This window comes from Chrysochloris asiatica, unplaced genomic scaffold (assembly GCF_000296735.1).
Source record: "Chrysochloris asiatica unplaced genomic scaffold, ChrAsi1.0 scaffold00219, whole genome shotgun sequence".
NCBI lineage: Eukaryota > Metazoa > Chordata > Mammalia > Afrosoricida > Chrysochloridae > Chrysochloris > Chrysochloris asiatica.
The window spans coordinates 1,365,433-1,385,099 of NW_006408737.1; the positions used below are offsets into that span (position 1 = coordinate 1,365,433).

A 19,667-nucleotide genomic window follows, 5' to 3' on the forward strand; every position below is an offset into this window, starting at 1 on the left:
AGGCTGGCCCAGGATCAGGCAGTGTTTCATTCTGCTGTGCATAAGGTTGCTATGAGTCGGTGCCAACTCAATGGCACCTAACAACAATGACAACAACTGTTGGCTAAGGGTGTGTGAAGGGTATTGTAATCATTGTAATAATCTGCTGAATGTAAAACTGATGATCTGCCCTGTAAGCCTTAACTCACTCAATACACAATAAAAAAAATTTTTTTTATTTAAAATAAAATATATGCCACCTTTGTCATGCAAGGCTTTGTAGAAAATAAGTTGCATGGAAGTCTTGTAAGGGATTGATCAGTTATTTCATCCCATTAGGAATCTTAATGTAGCAATGTAGGAAAAGCACTGGACTGAAATGAATGGTCAGTGGTTCAATCCACCAGCCATTCCTCAGAAGCCTATCAAGGTCGATATGGGTCAAAATAGACTTGATGGCTACACTTAACAACAATAACAACAACAGGCTTAAGAAGAAAGTCAATCCTAGAGCAAAGAGGGGAACCTCACTACCATTAAGAAAAAAGAGCTAGGAACTAAGTGTGTTCTTTGCACCTGGGGTCCCTGTGCTGAGAACCTTCTAGATGCAAGAGACAGAGACAGCTGTAGCAGACAGAGAGAAGCAGTGGCAGAAAAACTGCAGCAGCCGAACCAGAAGACTGATATGAGAGTGGGGGCTACAGTGGGTGGGCTGACCCCACTGAATGAGAGCAGAGCATCTTTGGGTAGGAGACTAGCTGGTGGGTTGGGGTGCCTCCAGGCACTTATTGGCAGAGCTTATGAGCTTTTAAACATGTGCCCGTGCGGGGCAGAGGCCAAGGGCCAGATAGAGGCCTGTAGGTTAGCTAAGAAGATGCTGTCCTAATCGAGGAACTGCATTCTGAGTCATTCCTGACCCTGATTTATAAACTGTTACTTCCCTAATCAGCCTATCACTGTGGGTACTGTCTCTGAGTCCTATATGGCCACCCAGCAGAGAAGAAAAGAGTACAGTGAGAGGGGCAGCTGGTATCAGAATTGGTAACAAGGTTGGAGGGTTGCGCTATGTGTGAACTTCACCTAACAGGAATCAGACTTGGGCTGATGCTCATGGTGAGTCTCTTCTTCCTCCCTGGTGAAGTTTAGACAAGGAGACCAGAAGATGCCCCCACATCGTTTTTCATGCTAATTCACCTACGCAAGGAACATACAAGCTTCTCTTGTAAATACTTAGCTCCTCATGCATTATTCCAAAGTAGCAGAAAGTCCCCCTGAATGCATGGGGAGACTAAGGCCCAGACACACTTGACTCTTTTCCCTTCCTTGTTAACCTAAGAAGGCCCACAGAACACTTCTGTTGTCTAGAACAGTAACTCCAATATTCTTTCTTCAGACACTGCTCCCCCCAAACCCTAAACAGAGCCCTGAAATCATGGGAGAAACGGGTGAAGTGGTCCTTTTCTCGTATTTCAGTTAGTTGATGCAAAAAATTCTCCCACTCGGAATCCTGGGCAGCATAAACCACAGTGCATTGGTGGTGTCTGGTACTGGGGGAAGGAACAGGAGAAAACTCAGCCCCCCTTTACCCACTGTGGGCCCTGGGCAGAGATGACACAGTACAATTTCTTCCAAACTACAGAAAGCTGGAATGTGCCCTGCAATGGGAAGGCAGGGAGATGAGATGGGATGGGATGGGATGGGGGCGTGGCTCTGATCCCCACAGCTCTTGACTTCAGTTGACTGAAGTCTGTGGGCATCTTTTCCCACATAGTAAAGAAAGCGCCTCCCTCTTCAAACCCTTCTGCTTTTCTAGGCATCTCACTCCCACCCAGTCTCCCTATTGTGACACAGCTTACATGGCTACATGTGGTACACTGTGTTCTGGAAAAGCAGTGCCTCCCTGACTCTGCACTCCCCAGAAACGCTGGCCCAAGTCATGAGGAGAAAACTACTCGGACAAATGAAGGAAAAGATGGCCCCTATTCAAAAGACTCCACAATCTTTTTGAGACTGTGGAGGGTCATTCCCACGGAGGCCTCTTCTCTTTCTGGTAAGAGAGAGAGACTGTGCTTTGCAGCTTCAAGGCCTAAGAGTCAGAAAAAGGGTGGACACAAAGGACTGCACAAGCACACAGCTTCTCTCTTCCTTCTCATAGTACTTGAGCAGATTTAAATAAAGTTCCAATGAAGGGAATGAGGCGAGAATTGAAGTGAATACCAAAAATAAACTCTTGTTTACCAACATAAAGGTCCTCCCTCTTGTTGAGTGACAATTACCCATGAGTTTCTTGCATTTCTGCTCTTCTTCTGAAGTACTGACAGTTCCAAACTTGATTTCAAGGCTGTTTCTACAGCAAGCAGCGCTGGAAGATACACGGTCTCCCTCCAGGGCAGAGGCAGAGTTGTTTCCTGGCCAGAATAATAACGTCTCTTTCCAGGGCAAAGGTTAGGCAGGTTTGCTAGCAGGTCTATTAACAAACTAGGGTTCCGTAAGCGGTGACACAGAACCACCAACAATCTCTCCAGGACCTCTCCATACTTCCCCTGTGGGACTTGGGGATAAGGGGACTGCATGCAAACACGAACCTCATGCTACTTGCTATGCTACGCTTAATCAAGTCTTTGTCTGTGACCCAGGAATCTGGTGTCTTCTGCAGCATCTCTGAAGCTGGGGCAGGTGAGACTTCTTAGTTTGTAAGCTGGACACAATCTTAGATCCTTGCCAGTTCTTGATAACACTTACTTTAGTTGAAGAATAACTGAAATCTATGAAGGACTAGACAATGTGCTGGGTAATTTGGTATTTATTTTACCTCATTTTATCTTATGAAGCATTATATACATATATATATGTTGTTGCTGTTAACATCATCACCTTATCAGAGAAAAACAGAGGCCTTAGAGAACTGAAGTGACTTGTCTTAAGATAAACTGATAAGGAAGATAGCCCTAGACTCTACACAGTTAAAAAACACCCAACAGTTTTTGTTGTGTTGATTCCAACTCATGGAAACCCCATTTGTTTCACAGTAGAACTGTGCTCCATACGGTTTTCAACACTGTGGCCTTTTAGAAGTACACAGATCACCAGGCCTTCTCTGTCTGAGCCACTTCTAGTTGAATTCACATTACCAACCTTTCAGTTGGTTGTTAAGCGTTTCACTGTATGTGTCCTGCTGGACTCTAAAGCCTTCTCCTAAACGAAAGGTAGTGATGATATAGTTTTCCTCTTCTCATAATTCCAAAGATCCTTTGGATTTAGTTGATTCAAGAGCCAGGCTTTAATAGATTACTCAGCAGTTCAGTCTTTGCTACAGTGCCTTTCCCTGATGCCCATTTCCTGTGAAAAATTTCCAAAGTAAGGCCCATATCTGCCCAGGTTCAATGAGGTGAAACTTGAGTCTTCTCCTGCTACTGTCCTTGTTCCTGTTCTTCTGAAGACCCCATACGCCCAGAGATGACCCAGCCCACCACCTCTACCACTACTTACCCACAATATCTTCATAGGCATTCTCTTCTAAAGTGCTTTTGGATCCAAACTTGGGTTGGTTCTCAGTACCATTCTCGGTGGGAGAAGATGGGTACAGGGACTGGAGACTCGATGCATCCTCAAACTCTAAGGATTTTCTGTGGATAATAAAAGCAAAAATCATTCCAGTTAGATCATATCCTGGCTGCCTTGAGGAATGGCCTTGGTCAACAGTAGAGACCAGTAGTCCTTTTCACAAAACCAGCTACGAAGTCAAACTTCAAGACGGATCTAAAGTCACCATTCAAATGAAGACATAAATGGTCTGAAAGGCCCAGATGCCTGTGATGTGTCCCTGGTAACGCCCATACCAATAGCAACTACCATAGCTTACAAGGGTGGTTGTGTGGGATCCCTGTCAAATGCTTTACAAGTGTTATCTCATTAATCCTCACAGGGTCCATCAGGTATTATCTCATTTTATAAATGAGGAACTTCAGGCACAGAAAGATGAAGTGACAGGCTGTCTAACTCCAGAGTCTGAGCTTTTAACTCAGCTTGAGCTTTGAAGCCTTGGAAAATATTCTCTTTGGCTAAGTACCTACCACCACCACAGGAACTGAATGGCTGGTCTGCTCTATAGTCTCACATCCACATCTGCATTTTAGCAAGGGGTCTTGCTAAGGTTGTAAGTGCTCCACAGGGGTTGCTTGGGATGTGTGGGAGCAATTAGCAGTATGTTGTTTTATGAAACCGGAAAGGCTAAATCTTCAAAATGAATCAGCCTACCAAGGTAGAACTTGGACAATTGGCCGCTGGAAAGTATGTTTGAGATCCAGCTTTTCTTCAGCTAGGAGCCTGCTTCTTTCTATCCCCTTTACTGTAGACTTTCAAGACCACACCACAGCACATGCTTCCAGTCTCACAGCGTTCTCGACTCCTTTTCTTCATCAGAGATACCTGACCCAGCCACATCCTTTCCCTCTCCAAAGCAGGTTTCAGCAGACCTCTGGGGAGACAGGGAAGGCAAGGCACTAGATGAGCACCTCCTCTCATGACTAACAGCTCTCTCTTCTTTTGAGTGCCATTCGACCATTCAGTCAATGAAGCCCTTTCACTCTAATTAATGAACAACTCTTCCCGAGAATACTGAAGTGTCGTTTCTTGTTTTCGGCTTGCCTAGTCCGTCAGCAGCCTGCAATCCATGCACACATTTTACATTGATAGTGTCTCCTCCCTTTGCCTCTGTGACATTCTCTCCTAGTTTTCAACTATTGCAATTATTGTCAGGTTGTTGTGAAAGTCTTCTTTTCCACTTGCCTTTTAAATCCCAGGGCCTCTCAGAGTTCTGTTTTTAAGACCTGTTTTTCTCTCTCTTGAACTTTCTGCGGGCCTCGTTCAAAGCTATCACCAAACCTATCATTTCTACTTTGATACTCCCAAATCTCTGTTTTTGGTCTGTTGTTAAGTGCCTATGCGTCAATTCCTACTCATAGCAACCCTATGCATGCACATCAGAACGAATCACTGCACCATCCTCACAGTTGTTAAGCTTGAGCCCACTGCTGCTGCCACTGTGACAATCCATCTCACTGGGGATGATCCTCCTCTTTTGTGCTGACCCTCCACTTTACCTAGCATGATGTCCTTCTCCAGGAACTGGTCCCTCCTAATAATATATCCAAAGTAAGAGAGATGAAGTCTCACCATTCTGGCTTCCAAGGAGCATTCTGGTTGTACTTCTTCCACACAGATTTGTTTGTTCTTCTAGCAGTCCATGGTACTTTTAATAGTCTTCTCCAACAGCATAACTCATATGCATCAATTCCTATTCATCGTCCAACTTTCATAGGTGTATGAAGTTACTGAAAATACCATGGCTTGGATCAGGCACACTTTAGTCCTCAGACTGACATCTTGACTCTTTAACACTTTAAAGAGGTCTTGTGCAGCAGGTTTACCTATTTCAATACATTGTTTGATTTATTGATTGCTGTACTTCCATGAGTGTTGATGGTAGATTCAAAATGAGGTCTTTGACAACTCTAATGTTTTCTCCATTTATCATGATGTTATTTAACAGCCCAGTGGTAAAGATTTTTGTTTTCTTATATCGAGGTGCAACTGATACCAAAGGCTGTGGCCTTTGATTTTCATCAAATTTTAAGTCCTCTTCACTTTCAGGAAGCAGGGCTGTATCATCAGCAAACTGCAGGTTGTTAATGAGTCTTTCTCCAATCCTGATACCACATTCTTCTTCATAAAATCCAACTTCTCATATTATTTGCTCAGCATACAGATTGAATATTGTTCTTGTTAAGTGTTGGTGAGTCGGTTCCAACTCATAGTAACCCTGTATAGATAGGGTTTCCAAGGAATAGTTGGTGGGTTTGAAATGCTGACCTGTGGTTCACAGTCCAGTGCTGATCCTATAGAGTCATTGAATAAGTATGGTGAAAGAATACAACTCTTTCCTGATTTTTAAACAATTCAGTATCCCCTTGTTCTGTCTGAATGACTGCCTCTTGGTCTACATACATGTTCCTCATAAGCACAATAAAGTGTTCTGAAGTACTCATTCTCTGCAATGTTGTCCACAGTTTGTTATGATTCATACAATTGAAAGCCTTTGTGCAGTCAATAAAGCACAGGTAAACATCTTTCCGGTATTCTCTGCTTTCAGTCAAGATCCATCAGATGTCAGCAGTGATATCCCTCGTTCCATGTCCTCTTCTAAATCCAGCTTAAACCTCTGGAAATTCTCTGTCAATTCTCTGTATGATTGCAGGTATTATCTCCAGAGTCCTGATGTGGTGCTGTAGGATAAACACTCAACTGACAGGTCAGTTTGAACCGCAAGATTAGCAGTACAAACTCACCAGCCATTCCTCAGAAACCCTATATAGAGTTGCTGAGTAGGAACCAACTTGACGGCACTTAACAACACACACACATATATATGTGCATGTATATACATATGTGGAGCTCTGGTAGCATAATAGTTACAAGTCAGGCTGCTAATCTCACAGTCAGCAGCTCAAAACTACCTGTGGTTCCACTGGAGAAAGATATATAGTTGTTAAATACTATTCTGTCAGTTCTGAATCATAGTGACCCTGTATGTGGTTTCCAAGGAGTAGCTGGTGGGTTTGAATCAACCACCTTGCGGTTATCCTACAGTACCACATCAGGACTATCTATCTATCTATCTATTCACATATATATGTATACTCACACACACACACGCACACACACACACACACACACTGCCTAATAACTAGACTAACATATTTATTAATTTAGGACTGTAAACAGGACTGCCTGTTTATATATATATATGTTGTTGTTATTAAGTGTCGTTGAGTCTGTTCTAACACATAGCAACCCTGTATAAGGTTTCCAAGAAGTGGCTGGTGAATTTCAACTACCAATCATGTGATTCACACTGATCTTTCAGTCTAGTGCATGTTCCGCTGCACCACATCAGGGCCCCTATATATGCATACATGTTAGATATAAATGTGTATGTGTAATATAAGATAAACACTGGGCCACAAGGTGGGTTTGAACTCCCAGGTCAGTGATTCAAACTCATCAGCCACTCTTCTGAAATCCTATCCAGTGGGGACTAACTCCAAGGCACTTAGCAACAACAACTATAAACTTTTTTGTTTCTATCCCTTCTCTACCTTCCAGAGCACACATTGTAAGGAATTTCTGTTTCTTTGGATCGCCTTAGCGTTTGATCTACACCTTAATCATGACCATTGCATCCTATTTTGCATTATAATTCCCAATATGCTTCCCTATGTGTATAGGGTTTGTAAACATGCACACACACACACGCACACACACACACACACACACACGAAGGGGTATATAACAACTTGTGGGAAAATTCCATTATCTTTTAATTGTGTGTGTGTGTGTGTATAAAACATTGTGTTTTCTTTGAAGGTTTACACAGCCCCATTAAATGTGTGTGTGTTCATATGTGCATATATATGTTGTGTTATCAGTGAAGTTTTACGTAGCTCCATGTATGTGTGTGAATTGTGTTTCCATGAAAGTTTACACAGTAGTCTTGTTGTTATTATGGCTAAGTGCTTTTAGTTCCCATTAAACCATTTCTACACACACACACACAAAATAAAAATGTATGTATGTATAAAGCCTGCAGGCAGACATACTTTCTCTATCCCTTTTTTCATCTAGTTAATTGCTTTTTGCTCTTCTAAATGCAGCTATGTAACTCACTCTCTGAGGAGGGAGCCTTGCCTCGCTCTGCACTGGGATTGAGAAGTTCTCGTCTGGACCTCTACGCGGGCCTGGATTGTGATGCGCACCATAATACCTAAGACTTGTTTGTGAGTCTCTCTCCTGCACAATTTGCCTCCATGTCACCTTGAGGAGCACAAGGCATGGTGCAAACACTAGATGGGTGATTTTTAGCAATAGATACATAAAAACAAAGCAAACTGTCTTGGCAAGCTGTTCAAGAACTAAAGCCAGTGAGCATTTTGGGGTGGGACAAAACATGGGATTACCCCTTAGCCAAGGGCTGTTCTGGCTCATGGGTCAGAATATTTGTGATTTCTTCCTCTCTGCATATGGCAGGTATGTTTATATTTGAGCTAAGATAAACTAAATAACCCTGAAATATGGGGTGAACTAAATAATTCCCAGAAGTGGATCATGAACCAGAATGCCCACCTGACCCGGTAAGAAGAGAAAGGCAGTGAGGGGTAGGAGGACAGGTCTTCAGAAGGAAGCTGGCTCCCAGCCTACTCCAATCCAGAGATGTCTGTCAACTTTCAATAGTCACTATGCATTGAGGAGATGGCCCTGGTAGTCCAGGGCCGAAATGCTGAGACTGGCCAGGAAGCCAGCATGAGCTTCGGAAACAGGCTGCTCTTGGACATCCTCGAGAAGTAGATGAAATGTTCCTTTGCCATCAGTCTCTCCTTTCAGATCCCATCTTCATCTAGGCCCTAGGTTCTATGTGGCCAGGAGGCTCTCGGAAGAGAGGAAATTAATGTGTCCAATCTTTTGACTATTGTGTGATACTCGGTTTTGAGATGTTAAGCCCATTTTAGGATTATCTGATTTCCTGGTGGGTAAATGTGGGATCACAGTCAAGGAAAGTAGGAGCAGAACCAAGGAGGAGCCCATGGACTCCAGAGCTGACAGAGGACAAACTTACGTTCCCCTTGGAGTCCAAGGTGGCTTCTCTGGGCAGGTGGGGCAGTTCCCAAGATCTAATGACTGTACCGCTGTATTTTTTCCAGAGGTTGTTTTCAAGGTTAAAATGGAGTGTGGGGGACAAGTGGGGCAGCTGGTTTTCTGAAATTGTCAGCTAGGAGGTTGGTTCATCTATAATCGTTTCTTTCTCCTCCTCCCCTTCCCTCTCCTCTCCCTCTTTATATTTCCTCTTCCCTTCCCCTCGACTTCCTTCATTGGAATCCTGGTGTGACGCTGTAAGATAAGCACTGGGCTACTAACCACAAGGTTGGCGGTTCAAACCCACCAGCTACTCCTTGGAAATCCCATGAGTAGAACCCACTCGAAAGCACTTAACAACAACACTGTGTGACAACATGTAGAATTTAGATGATGATTCACCCTAAGAAATTAATTTCTAACACTGGCATTTCAAATTCATAGTGAGACTCAGTTCCTACTGGTCCTCAGGGGACTGACTGCTGGTACACTGTGGGGCAGCATCTTCACTGTACAGCATTTCGAGGTGCTTCTCCTCGACCACACCTGCTCAAGTCTCGGGTGAGAGCAGACCCATCTCAGTTTTCATTAGCAGAATCATTATCTGGTGCTTCCGAACTTAGAGAACACTATCCACTCTCACCTACAGCTGCAGTGTGCTTTTGCATACTCCATTTAAAAAGGAAACCCCTGTGTTAGGCTTTTAGACATCGGAAGGGCATGTGTTACCTGCTCTGAGACTTGCGGTGACCACGCATGTCCTTCTTGGGTCTCCGGGTGACTGGTGGGGCTGGGGTGGAGGGCAGGGGGGGTGGAGCAGCAGGTGTGAGCGAAGGAGGTAGACCATTGCTTGGCTTACTCTTGGGGTTCTTGTCAGCCTCATATTCAAAGGTGCGCTTGGGTTTGGGAACAGGGTTCACAGCGGGATCAGGGGAGTTCTTTGATGGCAGCAGCTGGGAGCTAGGGCTATTTCTGGGGGTCCCTGGCTTAATGGAGCCACTGCCCTCCCTCTCCAGGGGTGGGCCTGCCTCCCCAGCAACTCCAGTCCCTCCTATTGCCCGGCTGCCAGCATTCACACTTGCGCTCCCTGCCAGCTCTTCCAAGGTGCCCAACGTTCCAGTCTTCCTCCTCCCTCGGTCTACACTGTAGCAGCTGCTGGGGAGCTGGGGAAGTCCCCGGCCTGGCTGATCCTTCAGGACCTGTTCAATTTTCTGGATCCGGCTCAAGACTGCTGAGCTCTCCTTCTTGCCGCCATGCCCCCTGAGGAAGGCACTGGGCTCACTCCGGCTTGGCCGTTTCTCCAGCCGGTACAAAGAGTCCCGGACAGGGAGAACCTCTCCCTCCTCCTCGGTCTCAGGGTAGGAACACTCAGAGAAGGTCCTGCTCATCCTCTGGAGGCCTTTGAAATCAAAGGTCTTTTCTGAGCTGCAAGGAGATGGCACCACACTGGGGCAGCCCTCACTGGCTGCCCACTCGCTCCCAGAACCTTCCCGCTTCTCTCCACACATGCTCATCCTGGGCGAAGCTTCTCGGCGGCCTTCCCATGCTGAAATCTTCTCCCGGATGCCCAGGCTGTGGGCACGGGTGCCGGTGCGGTTCAGCAAGAGGTTCCGTGGGCCAGATGAGGACCCCAGAGATGCAGGGTGAGGGGTGAGGGGGAGACAAGCAGTGACTCCCTCTACATCCTGGGCTGCTCCTTGGACACTCTCCTTGTGGCCCTCTCTCTTGCACACGGAAGGGCTCCCGCCCAGATAACTGAAGCTGGTGGTGCTGATGGGATAAGTGGGTGGTGAAGTGTCTGGGCAGGGGTCCTGAGGATTTGTGGGTGAAGGGTCACAGGGGCGCCAGTCCTTGAGGAACAGTCGGGAGCTGGAGCGGCTGGGGTACCTGCAGGCTGAGGTTTCACTATCACTGAGGGGATAAATAGGACTCCGCGGTGGGGAGAGAACTGGAGGAGGCGAGACTGACTGAGACCTAAGAGACAAAGAAAAAAAAGGAAAAGTAAACGGTAGTGAATGGCCTGAGAACTAGAAGCATCGAGTTATATTGTTAGAGCACACCACCCTATCTTTCCTGTAGGACTCTCCAACAAAAAAGTACTTTAGCCAAGGAATGCAACTTCAAGGCGGTCCTCAAGGAAAGAAACTGTTCCTTAGTCACAGCAGGCCAAACTCAATGGTCTCTCTGTCCAAATCAGTATCCCGAGAGACCCTGTGAGCCTTGGTGTGGTACTGTAAGATAAGCACTGGATTGGTAACCACAGGGTGGCAGTTCAAACCTACTAGCCACTCTTGGAAACCCTCTACAGGATCACTGTGAGTTGTAAGTGACTCAACAGCACACAAGAACAACAGAGATGCCATGATTTAGAAAAGTGGAGGGTCAGCAAAAAAGAGGAAGCCCCTCAGCAAGATGGACTGACTTAGCGGCTTCAACAATGGGTCCCAAACATAACAACAGTTGTTGTGAGGATAGCGCAGGACTGGGCAGTGTGTTGCGCACACGGTCGCTATGAGTCAGAGCACCTAACAACAATAACAGAGAACCTGTGACAGGCAGAAGCATCCCAAGAGTCTGCTTCTGCCCACTGATTAACCACCAGCTCTCTGAGGAAACAAGCACAGGTTAGCAGCATCTGCAATTTCAGCAGCATGAATACTGCTACTATGGCTAACTTCAGGGAGTACTGTAGGATAAGCACTGAACTGTTCAAGCCTACCAGCTTCTGGGTGGGAGAAAGATGAGGCTTTCTGCTCCTGCAAAGATTTACAAGCCTCAGAAACCCAATACAAGGTTGCTGTGAGTTGGAACTAATTCCATGGCACTTAACAACAGGAATGGCTGATTGCAAGTTACTAAAGTGACAGTATTGAAGCAGTTAAAAAGAGAAGCTAAGGGTCAGCTCCTGTGAACTGGTACCAGGCAGCCTCAGCATAGCACTGAATAAGAACCTTCCTGAAGTTGCTCTAAATATAGGCTCTAGCCTCTTGATCTTCTTCTTTAAGCATCCTCTGATATGGTGCTGTGGGTTAATGCACTGAACTGCTAGGTCAGTCTGAACCACAAGGTTGGCGGTTCAAGCTCACCAGCTGCTCCTTAGACACCTGTACAGAGTTGCTATGAGTTGGAACCTACGTGACGACATTTAACAACAACCACCACCTCCTCTGAGACTTCTGCTACCAGACACAAAACACTGCTTCCTCAGCTGGAGTCCTGACCAGAATTTAGATTACTGAAGGTCTCAAGGGAGTCAGGGGCTATCTCAAGAAAGTCTTCTCTACTCTCATAAGGGAATGGATAATGGCGAGGGGAGATCAACTCCTTAGGCAGCTCCCCTTCCAGCCAACTTCAGGGCACTACATCCGAATAACTGTCATCTGTTTACCAGCTCCAGAGCCACATACATGCTGTGTGCCATTGAATCCATCTCTACATACAGCAACCCTAGAGGAAAGAGGAGAACAGCCCCACAGGGGTTCCAAGGCTGTAGCATTTGTGGGAGCAGATGGGCTGGTGGATTTGTACTGCCGACCCTTCAGTTAGCAACCACCCATGTTAACCATTGCATCACCCCAATTCCTTGACATAATGCTATTTTTTTTTTTTACCTATATTAAATCATTTCATCCTCATTTAACTTCTGTGTTATTAACACTTGTTCTTATTTCCATTTCCCAATTTTACAACTGAAAACCACTGAGGCATAGAAACATTAAATATCTCATCCAAGGTCATTCAGCTGGTAAATGGTGAAGAAGCCAGGACATGAACTTGCACTGTACTATGTTGCTTCTCCACCACCTGTCAGTTTATCATGCTGTGGTGACTTGCATGTTGCTTGTGATGCTGGAAGCTATGCCAAAAGTATTTCAAATACCAGCAGGGTCACTCAAGGTGGACAGGTTTCAGCAGAGTTTCCAGACTAAGAAAGACTAGGAAGAAAGACCTGGAGATCTGCTTCCAAAAGTTAGCCCTTATGGGTCACCACAGAGCACTGTCTGACTTCATTGTTTTGTATATATCATTATGAGGGACCACTTGCTAGAGGACACTATGCTTGCTAAACAAGAGGACCTCTGAGGGCACGGGAGACCCTCGATAAGACAGACTGGTGCAATGACAAACCTGATCATGTTGGTGACTGGAAGGAAAGCACAGAACCAGGCTCTTTAATTCTGTATTACATAGGCTGCCATGAGTCCGTGTCAGCTAAAAACAACAAAGACATGTTGTCTCTCTAAATAGGAAGCAGCAGCCTCCACCATCTTTGTGAACCACTCCGGCTCCAAGACAGAGCTCAGCAGAAATCCCTAGAGCCCTAGGCACACCCGTCTTAAACGGTGACGCAACATAGCGTAGAATTTATAGGTATCAGGGAGCCTCTTGGTCTTCCCTACTAGACCATGATTTCTTCCAAGTCAAAGGACACTTGCTCAGTTCCTGGAAGGTGCTCAATGAATGATGAACAAATGAAGGGAACAGTATAGGTAAGCTTAATGAAGGGATCATGAACATACCTCCCTTTCAGCACACTTTTCTAGCTGCCTACTAGGGTAATCTCTGTCAACTCAGAATTCTCTCCAAACAGTTTTAGTTCAAAGACAATAGGTTTTGCTAACTGCATGCCAGAAAGTCCTACCTGACCCTAATGCCATAGCTGTCAAAGCTGGTCTGTCCAACCTCGCAAGCTCCAGAGTCCCATGGCATCCACAGGAAGGCGGCCAGCTGCCCTTGAGCCAGGCTGCTGTCACTACTTGCTCACACACAGAAAACTGGAGCTTGGGTGAGTCAGGGCTTGGCCGACAATTCCCTGTTGGGTCATAGCCTCTGGCTGCCCCCAGTCAACAGGAAACTTCAACATGCTTAAGTTGTTTTTAAAAGGGCAAGTCACACAAGAGTTAGCCCACGTGTACATAGGCACAGATGAGAGAAATGCGGTGCCCAGCCAAGCTAATGACCAGAGACTCTGCTCAGCTTGGAGGTGTGAACAAAAAATGCCTCAGCTTTCCCTAGGGTAGGCAGCAGAAAGGCAGTGTGCCGGGCACTTGCCAGGGAGATCCCAACCTACCCTCAATAGGTTTCTCTTATTTAGTTCACAGGACCATGGCTACAAAAGGACATCAGTCCATCGCTCTGTGTAAATGAGTGCCTGGGCCACATGGAAAACTCTTTCAGTGGTTCTCAGTTGGAGGTGGGAGTTGTTGTTGTTGTTACGTGCTGTGGAGTCAGTTCTGACTTATAGTGATCCTGTACAGGGTTTCCAAGGCTGTAAATCTTTACGGGAGCAGAAAGCCTCATCTTTCTCCCACAGAACAGCTGGTAGTTTCGAACTGCTGACCTTGCGGTTCGCAGCCCGATTTGTAACCACTACGCTACCAGAGCTCCTTGGAGGTGGGAGTAGATGTCTTTAAAAAGGGATCATGTCAGGTCTGGTGAAAAGAGATGGGGATGAGATTCTTATGATTTCAATAATGAGAAACTGTTATCCTGACCAACTGCGACTGTCACAACCATAAAGGTGGAATTTTTAATAACAAAAACAGGGGAGTAATTAATCTTACAGTCCAGAAACAGAGGACCTTAGGACTATCAAGAGAGACGAGCACAAGCAGAGTAAGGGACCCTATCAGAGAAGCAGTGCCAGAGATGGAGGCAGAGATGAGGACATGGAGAGAGGGAGCAGCTGAGGACTCTAGAATCATGGAAAGAGAAGCACGAAGTGCTGGCGGCCAGGAGGCAGACTTGCAGAATGTACCCTTTGGTTGTTTAAATTATTATATATTCCTGAGTGTTTCTGTGTACATCCCCCTCCCAAACAAAACAAAACAGGGAATGGAAGCAAATACTGTTGAATGATGATGCACAGAGGATATTGCAATCATTGCAATGAAATGATGGTGTAAAGCCGATGTTCTCCCATGTAAATTATTACTCAGTTCACAATAAAAACTTAAAAAAAAATAAAAAAGGATCATGTCATTTCTTTATTCATTCAGCAACTGAATGAATTCTATCTGCTAGGCCCTGCTCTCGGTGCAAGAGGTAAAAAATAAACAAAGTAGATATAAAATCATGTCCACATGAAGCTTAAATTCAGCGGGGATGACAGATACCTATTAAGACTCAGAATCACTTTAGAAGCCTTTTCACGCTACACACATCTTACCTCTCCAAACATTTTGATATGGGTTTTGTCAACCTTCAAGGTGAGGACTTACTGGCCCATGGAGCCATTGTTACTACAGGAGCATGTGGTCTGACTTTCATAGGTAGGGCAGAAAAATTATGGAAACCTCTGGCCTGTTCCAGAAAAAAATGATTCCATAATTTCCCTTAGTAGTCCCAGCAAGGATAAATTACCACAGATTTAGGAATACCTCTCAATGAATAACCTGCTTTAACTATAGTTTAGTTTCTCTACTTCTCTGAAAAATATAGTAGAGAGTCCACTAGTCATCTCCCCATAAGGTCCTCATCTTTACCACTGCTGATCTGGGCCCAGAGCTGAAAATGCCGCCCTTTCCAAGTCTCCTTACACAAGACAGGTCCAATGCACACCAGCAACTCGGGATAAAAGGAGGCAGCTGTTAATGCCCAGCTGGAGCCCAGGCAACCCTGTGTTCACCATAGAGAAGGCAGCATTCACATGTTTCAAGGTGCTAGGGATACACTGGTAGCAATACAGACAAGGCCCTGCCCTTATGGGGCTGACCTTCTCACTTGAGGACAGAATTCATTGACATCACTCCATTTGTTTCAGATTCTACCCTTCATGAGCAATATGACCATGGGCAAAGCTACTTATTCTAAGCATCCAGTTTCATTTGTTCAAAATTGTTCCAACTACATTCTGTGGAACAATGAGATCACACAGAATGATGCCCTGCACTGTAACTCACTGTGACTGCTGCTCATCGTTTTCACCATATTACGTTAGGTCTATGGTTCTCATAAGAGCAAAATGACCTTATGGTTCAAGTGTCAGTGTAGCCACTGACAAACTACAAGACTAAACAAATAACTTTACGTCTCTGAACCTCAATTTCCCTCTTGGTGAAGTGGGAATTAAAAGAACACAAATCTCAGAAGTTGTTGGAAGGAATACACAGAGATAATACACATCAATTATTGCACTCCGTTTCCAACACACGGTGTTCAATCTGAGTTTGATAATAGTATCAACAACTATTTGACTATTAGAATCATCTGGGAAGTTTTTAAACAGCGTACCTCTGCCCTTAGATTCTAGACATTGTCGGGGTGGGAGCTGGGGAGGAAGTAAATTAAATATGGCCACAGTTTCTTTGTTGCTCAAGCTATCAAAAGGTGGAGTCTACTTTCCACCCCTTGAATCTGGATTGACCTTGTGATTTGTTTTGACCAGCAGAATGGTGAAAATTAAGTTGTCTGAGTTCCAAATCTGAGGCCTCCCTGTATCCACTTGGAATGTGACCCTGAGAAATGCCACATAAGGAGCCAGTCTAGTCTTTTAGACTACGAGAGGCCACATGGTACTGGACGAAGTTACTCCAGCCAACTGTCAGCCATCTACTGCCTGACACATGAGTGAGCCTAGGTGAAACCAGTAAAGTAACTAACTGCCCAACAAACTCATAAAGAGACATAATAAATTATTGTTTTAAGCCACTAAATTCGAGGATGGTTTGTTATACAGCAATAATAAAATTATACAGGTGCAAAAGGGCAGGTTTGTGTATAAATGGCCCATCCCTGGTGTGGCGCTTGTGGGTTAATGCATCAGAATGCAAAGCCATTTGAAATGCAAGGTCAGCATTTCAAGCTCACCAGCTGCTCCTTGGAAAGCCTAAGCAGGGTCATTGTAGGTCAGAACCAACACAAGGGCACTTTACAAGAACAATCCCAGTGGAGAATCACAGCCCTGGGTCTTCTATCCCTATCTCTTTCTCCCCCTTCTCCACAGACTAGCTTCCATGGCCTTGATGTTTGGGCTGGGTCTCTCTCACTACTAGAGGCTCTGACAGTCTCATGAGTGTCCCTCCTGATCACTCCCTGGAAATGGAGCTAGTTCTGTAACCCCAAGAATCAGCTTCCATTAGTCTTTGCTCCCAGGAGAGCCTGCTACCTAGAATAGAGAGACACATGGGAGCTGTCAGCATACTTGGTTCTTTGTGACAACACTTTAGAGGACAGCAGGTGGCATTTCCTGGCTTGGATAGAAGAGCTCTCTTTCTTAGGTTTCAGTTTCACTCTCTCTAGTTGTTTCCCAGTTCCTCAAACTAAGACTGGGAGTTAAAATAAGATGATTCTTTCCCAATGGACAAGGAGAAACCATAGCCAAGAGAATGTTGTTGTTAAGTGCCATCGAGTTGATTCCGACCCATAGCGACCCTGTCTAGGGTTTCCAAGAAGCAGCTTGTGAGCTTGAATCACCAACCTTGCAGTTCAAATGACTTTGAAGTCTGACACATTAGTCCACAACACCACACCAGGACTCACAACTAATGTCATATTTGAGCCCCATTGTTGCAGCTGCAGGTTAATCCATCTTTTTGAGGGTCTTCCTCTTTTTTGCTGACCCTCTACTTTACCAAGCATAATGTACTTTTCCAGAGACTGGTCCCTCCTGATAACATGACTAAAGTATGTGAAAAGTCTCCCCATCCTCATATCTAAGATGCATTCTGGTTGTATTTCCTCCAAGTCAGATGTTTTTGTTCTTCTGGTAGTCTATGGTATAGTCAATATTTTTCACCAACACCATAATTCAAAAGCATCAATTCTTCTCCAATCTTCCTTATCAATTGTTTAGCCTTTGCATGCATATGACGTTATTGTTAAGTGCTATCAAGTCATTTTAGACCCATAGTGATCCTACATAGAGTTGATATGGAGTGGATGGTGGGTTTGAACTGCCAACCTTATGGTTATCAGTCCAGTACTTACCCTACAATGCCACACCAAGATTGGGTCAGGAGCACCTTAGTCCCCAAAAGGACATCTTTACCAATACAATGTGGTTTCATTTCTTGACTGTTGCTTACATGAGCATTGGTTGTGAATCCAAGTAAAATGAATCCTAGACCATTTCAATATTTTCTGTTTATTATCTATTAGAAGTCCCCCAGCATGATGGATTGGCAAAGTGGCAGCATCAATGAGCTCAAGCGTAGCAACAATTGTGAGGTTGGCCCAGGATCAGGCAGTGTTTCATTCTGTTGTGCATAGGGTCGCTATGAGTCAGTACCAACTTGATGGCTCCTAACAACAACAACAACAACAGTGGTCCAGTAGTGAGGATTTTTCCTTTGTTTTCAATGAGTTGTAATCCATACTGAAGGCTGTAGTCTTTGATCTTCATCAGCAAGTACCTCATGTCCTCCTTGCTTTCAGCATGGGACGTTGTGTCATCTGCATATTTGCAGATTGTTAATGAGCCTTCCTCTAAATCCTGATGCCACGTGCTTCTTCATATAATCCAGCTTCTCAAATGATTTGCTCACCATACAGACTGAATTAGTATGATGAAAGAATACAACCATGACACACTCCTTTCTTGATTTTAAAACATGTGATATCCCCTTGCTTTGTCTGAACAACTGACTCTTGGTCTGTGTACAGGTTCCACATGAGCATAATTAAGCAGTCTGGAATTCCCATTCTGCACAATGTTATCCATAGTTTGATATGATCCACACAGCTGAATGTCTTTGTAGTCAATAAAACACAAGTAAATGAGAAGCAGCGACACCAGAGATGGAGGCAGAGATGATGACGTGGAGAGATGGAGCAGCTGAGGATTCTAGACTCATGAAGGGTGAAGGTCTGTGTGCTGACAGCTAGGGGGCAGGCTTGCAAGGTGTGCCCTGTGGTTGTTTAAATGATTGTATATTCCTGGGTGCTTTGGTGTATATCCAAAACAAACAAAAAACAACAGTGGGAATAGAAGCAAATACTGTTTACTGTTGAATGATGATGCATGGAGGGGATTGTAATCATTGCAATGAAATGAAATACGACAGGATGAGTGTAAAACTGATGTTCTCTCGTGTAAGCTATCAGTCAATTCACAATAAAAACTTAAAACAAAAACAAACTTTCTGGTAGTCTCTGTTTTCAGCCAAGATCCATCTGGCATCAGTAATGATATCGCTTATTCCACATAATCTTCTGAATTTTTGGCAGTTCCTTGCTGATGGACTGCTGCAATCATTTAAAAACTATCTTCAGCATAGTTTTACTTGCATGTGATATTAATGATACTGTTGGGAAATTTCCTCATTCTGTAGGGTCACCTTGCTTTGGAATGGGCACAATTATGGATCTCTTCCAGTTGTCTGATCAGGTAGCAGTCTTCCAAATTTCTTGGCAAAGACTAATAAGTGCTTCCAGTGCTGAATCAGTTTCTTGAAATATTTCAACTGGTATTCCTTTAATTCCTGGACTCTTGTCTTTCACCAATGCCCTGAGTGCATCTTGGATTTCTGTCTTTAGTATCATCAGTTCTTGATCATGTGCCACCTGCTGAAATGGCTGAACACGGGGACCATTTCTTTTTGGTACAGTGACTATATATTCCTTCCATCTTCTTTTTCCTTTGACAGAATGTGACATTGATCACATTCTTTGAGTTGTGCAATCATTCTTACATTCCTTTTCTAAATGGTTCCTCCTCCTCCCTCCCCCCTTAAAGGTGCCTATATAATCTTTCAAATCACTGCTGTCAATTTGATCCCATATAAGTAGTTCTTAAAAGAGCATAATACTCAGGTCCCTAGGACCATCAAGGGAAAAGAGCGGAGTGTGGAACCCTACCCAGAGAAGCAGTGATGTCAGACATGGAGGCAGAGACGATGATGATGACATGGAGACAGGGGACAGCTGGGGACTCTAGACCCAGAGACGGAGAGGGGCTGACGACCCGGGGGAAGGCTTGCAGGGTATACCCTTTGGTTGGTTGATGATGCATGGAGGGGACTATAACCATGGCAATGAAATGATATACAATGTGTTGTTGT

The 19,667-nt window shown here is 44.7% G+C and overlaps 1 protein-coding gene across 3 annotated transcripts in view; it reads right to left on the reverse strand.

Moving 5' to 3' along the window:
* ST5 (suppression of tumorigenicity 5) overlaps positions 1 to 19,667 on the reverse strand; it is a 154,768-nt gene that overhangs the window by 33,285 nt on the left and 101,816 nt on the right. For 2 of the 3 annotated variants that reach the window (XM_006872982.1, XM_006872983.1), the window contains exons 3-4: positions 9,397 to 10,641; positions 3,469 to 3,605 (exon numbers count right to left, since the gene is read on the reverse strand). In XM_006872982.1, the coding sequence (XP_006873044.1) occupies positions 3,469 to 3,605; positions 9,397 to 10,641 (1,382 nt within the window). The remainder of the gene's footprint in view (positions 1 to 3,468; positions 3,606 to 9,396; positions 10,642 to 19,667) is intronic. The other variant, XM_006872984.1, reaches the window with a different exon arrangement.